The sequence below is a fragment of the Etheostoma cragini genome, chromosome 22, assembly GCF_013103735.1.
Source record: "Etheostoma cragini isolate CJK2018 chromosome 22, CSU_Ecrag_1.0, whole genome shotgun sequence".
NCBI classification, from domain to species: Eukaryota; Metazoa; Chordata; class Actinopteri; order Perciformes; family Percidae; genus Etheostoma; species Etheostoma cragini.
The window spans coordinates 21,820,976-21,822,611 of NC_048428.1; the positions used below are offsets into that span (position 1 = coordinate 21,820,976).

General features: G+C 46.3%; 1 protein-coding gene across 1 annotated transcript in view; it reads left to right on the top strand.

Moving 5' to 3' along the window:
* Positions 1–1,636, top strand: part of tnikb (TRAF2 and NCK interacting kinase b) — a 33,962-nt gene that overhangs the window by 18,993 nt on the left and 13,333 nt on the right. Inside the window, exon 9 of the mRNA XM_034862811.1 lies at positions 1,387–1,502. Within this exon, the coding sequence (XP_034718702.1) occupies positions 1,387–1,502 (116 nt within the window). The remainder of the gene's footprint in view (positions 1–1,386; positions 1,503–1,636) is intronic.

Here is a 1,636-nt window from a genome sequence, read left to right on the forward strand (position 1 = left end):
GAGGACAACATGAGGGCAACATGAGGGCAACATGGGGACAACATGAGGGCAACATGAGGACAACATGAGGACAACATGGGGGCAACATGGGGGCAACATGGGTCAACATGAGGGCAACATGGGGACAATATGAGAGTTAATGTGTAATCACGATTCATCTGTGGATTATTTTCTGGATTAATGGATTAGTTGTACTAAAATGTCAGAAAAGATGAAAAATGTGGATCAAAAGTCTTGTTTTGTTGTTGTTTGTCCGTCTAATAAAAGGTAAAACGCCCCCTCCCAAAAAAAACAAAATATAAACGCTAGTTGGCAATTATGTTAATAGTTGACAACTAATTGATGAATCTTTGCAGCTCTATTAATGTGTTGATCGAGCTCAATTGAATGACTTTATATACAGCCCCCCCCCCCCCCCCCCCCCCCCCCCCCCCCCCCCCCCCCATCGGGTTTGTCTCTTTAGGAGACCAGCAGCAGGTCCAACAAGGGCAGTAGTCACCAAAGTAAATAATTATAATAATAACAATAATATATACTTTATTAATCCCACAAGGGGAAATTACAATTTACACTCTGTTGTTATGGCACACATTACACACAGGCCTGAACTACACACACATGCTCAGTACGTCATAGCCAGACACAACCTATCTTTTCACTGCTATGCAGATGATCTGCAAATCTATCTGCCATTGAAGCCTGGTGATGTACAAGGTACCTTAGTTGACTGCATCACGGACATTAAGCAGTGGTTTGCCCAAAACCTTATGCACTCAAATGAGGATAAAACTGAATATATTGTGTTTGGAGAATCTGTGTCTAACGGGTTTGGTCCCTGGTTTCCAACGGCCGGACAGACGGTGAAGAACTTAGGAGTGATTTTTGATAGTTCCTATGAGTTCAACAAACAGATTGATAATGTTGTTAGATCGAGCTTTCTTAAACTGCGCCTTCTTGCAAAGGTAAAATTGCTTTTAAACCGTCCTGACCTTGAGAAGGCTATTCACGCTTTAATAAGCTCTAGACTGGACTATTGCAATTCCCTGTATATAGGTGTTTCCCCCAGTCCTCTCACACATGCATGCACTAATGGAGAGATGTCAGCGTGTGGGGGGGGGGGGGGAGTAGTCGAGGTTTTGGTGCCTCAGGAGGTGAACTGGCACCAGTCCACACTCCGCACAGGGACTTGAACCAGCGACCCTCCGGTTCCCAGCTCCCTACGGACTGAACTACACACACATACTAAAAATATTGGAAAACTAAAGTACAAGAACCTTAAAATTGGGCTTACACACGCACACATGCACAGCACTGTGGAAAAGCAGGCGTGAGGATGTCAGCAGTTTCCTGCCTTAGTGAGACAGCGCTGTGTTTTTGTTGCCGTAGCAACCCTGACCTGCGGAGGACCGACGTCTCCATGGAGACGCCCCTGAAGAGGACGAGCAGCGGCAGCTCCTCAAGCTCCAGCACCCCCAGCTCCCATGGAGGCTCCAATGAACGAGGTAAACACACACACACACACACACACACACACACACACACACACACGCGCACACATACAGTCGTGTCTGGCTATCTTTGTGGGGACCAGTCATTGACATAATGCATTCCCTAGCCCCTAACCCTAACCTTAACC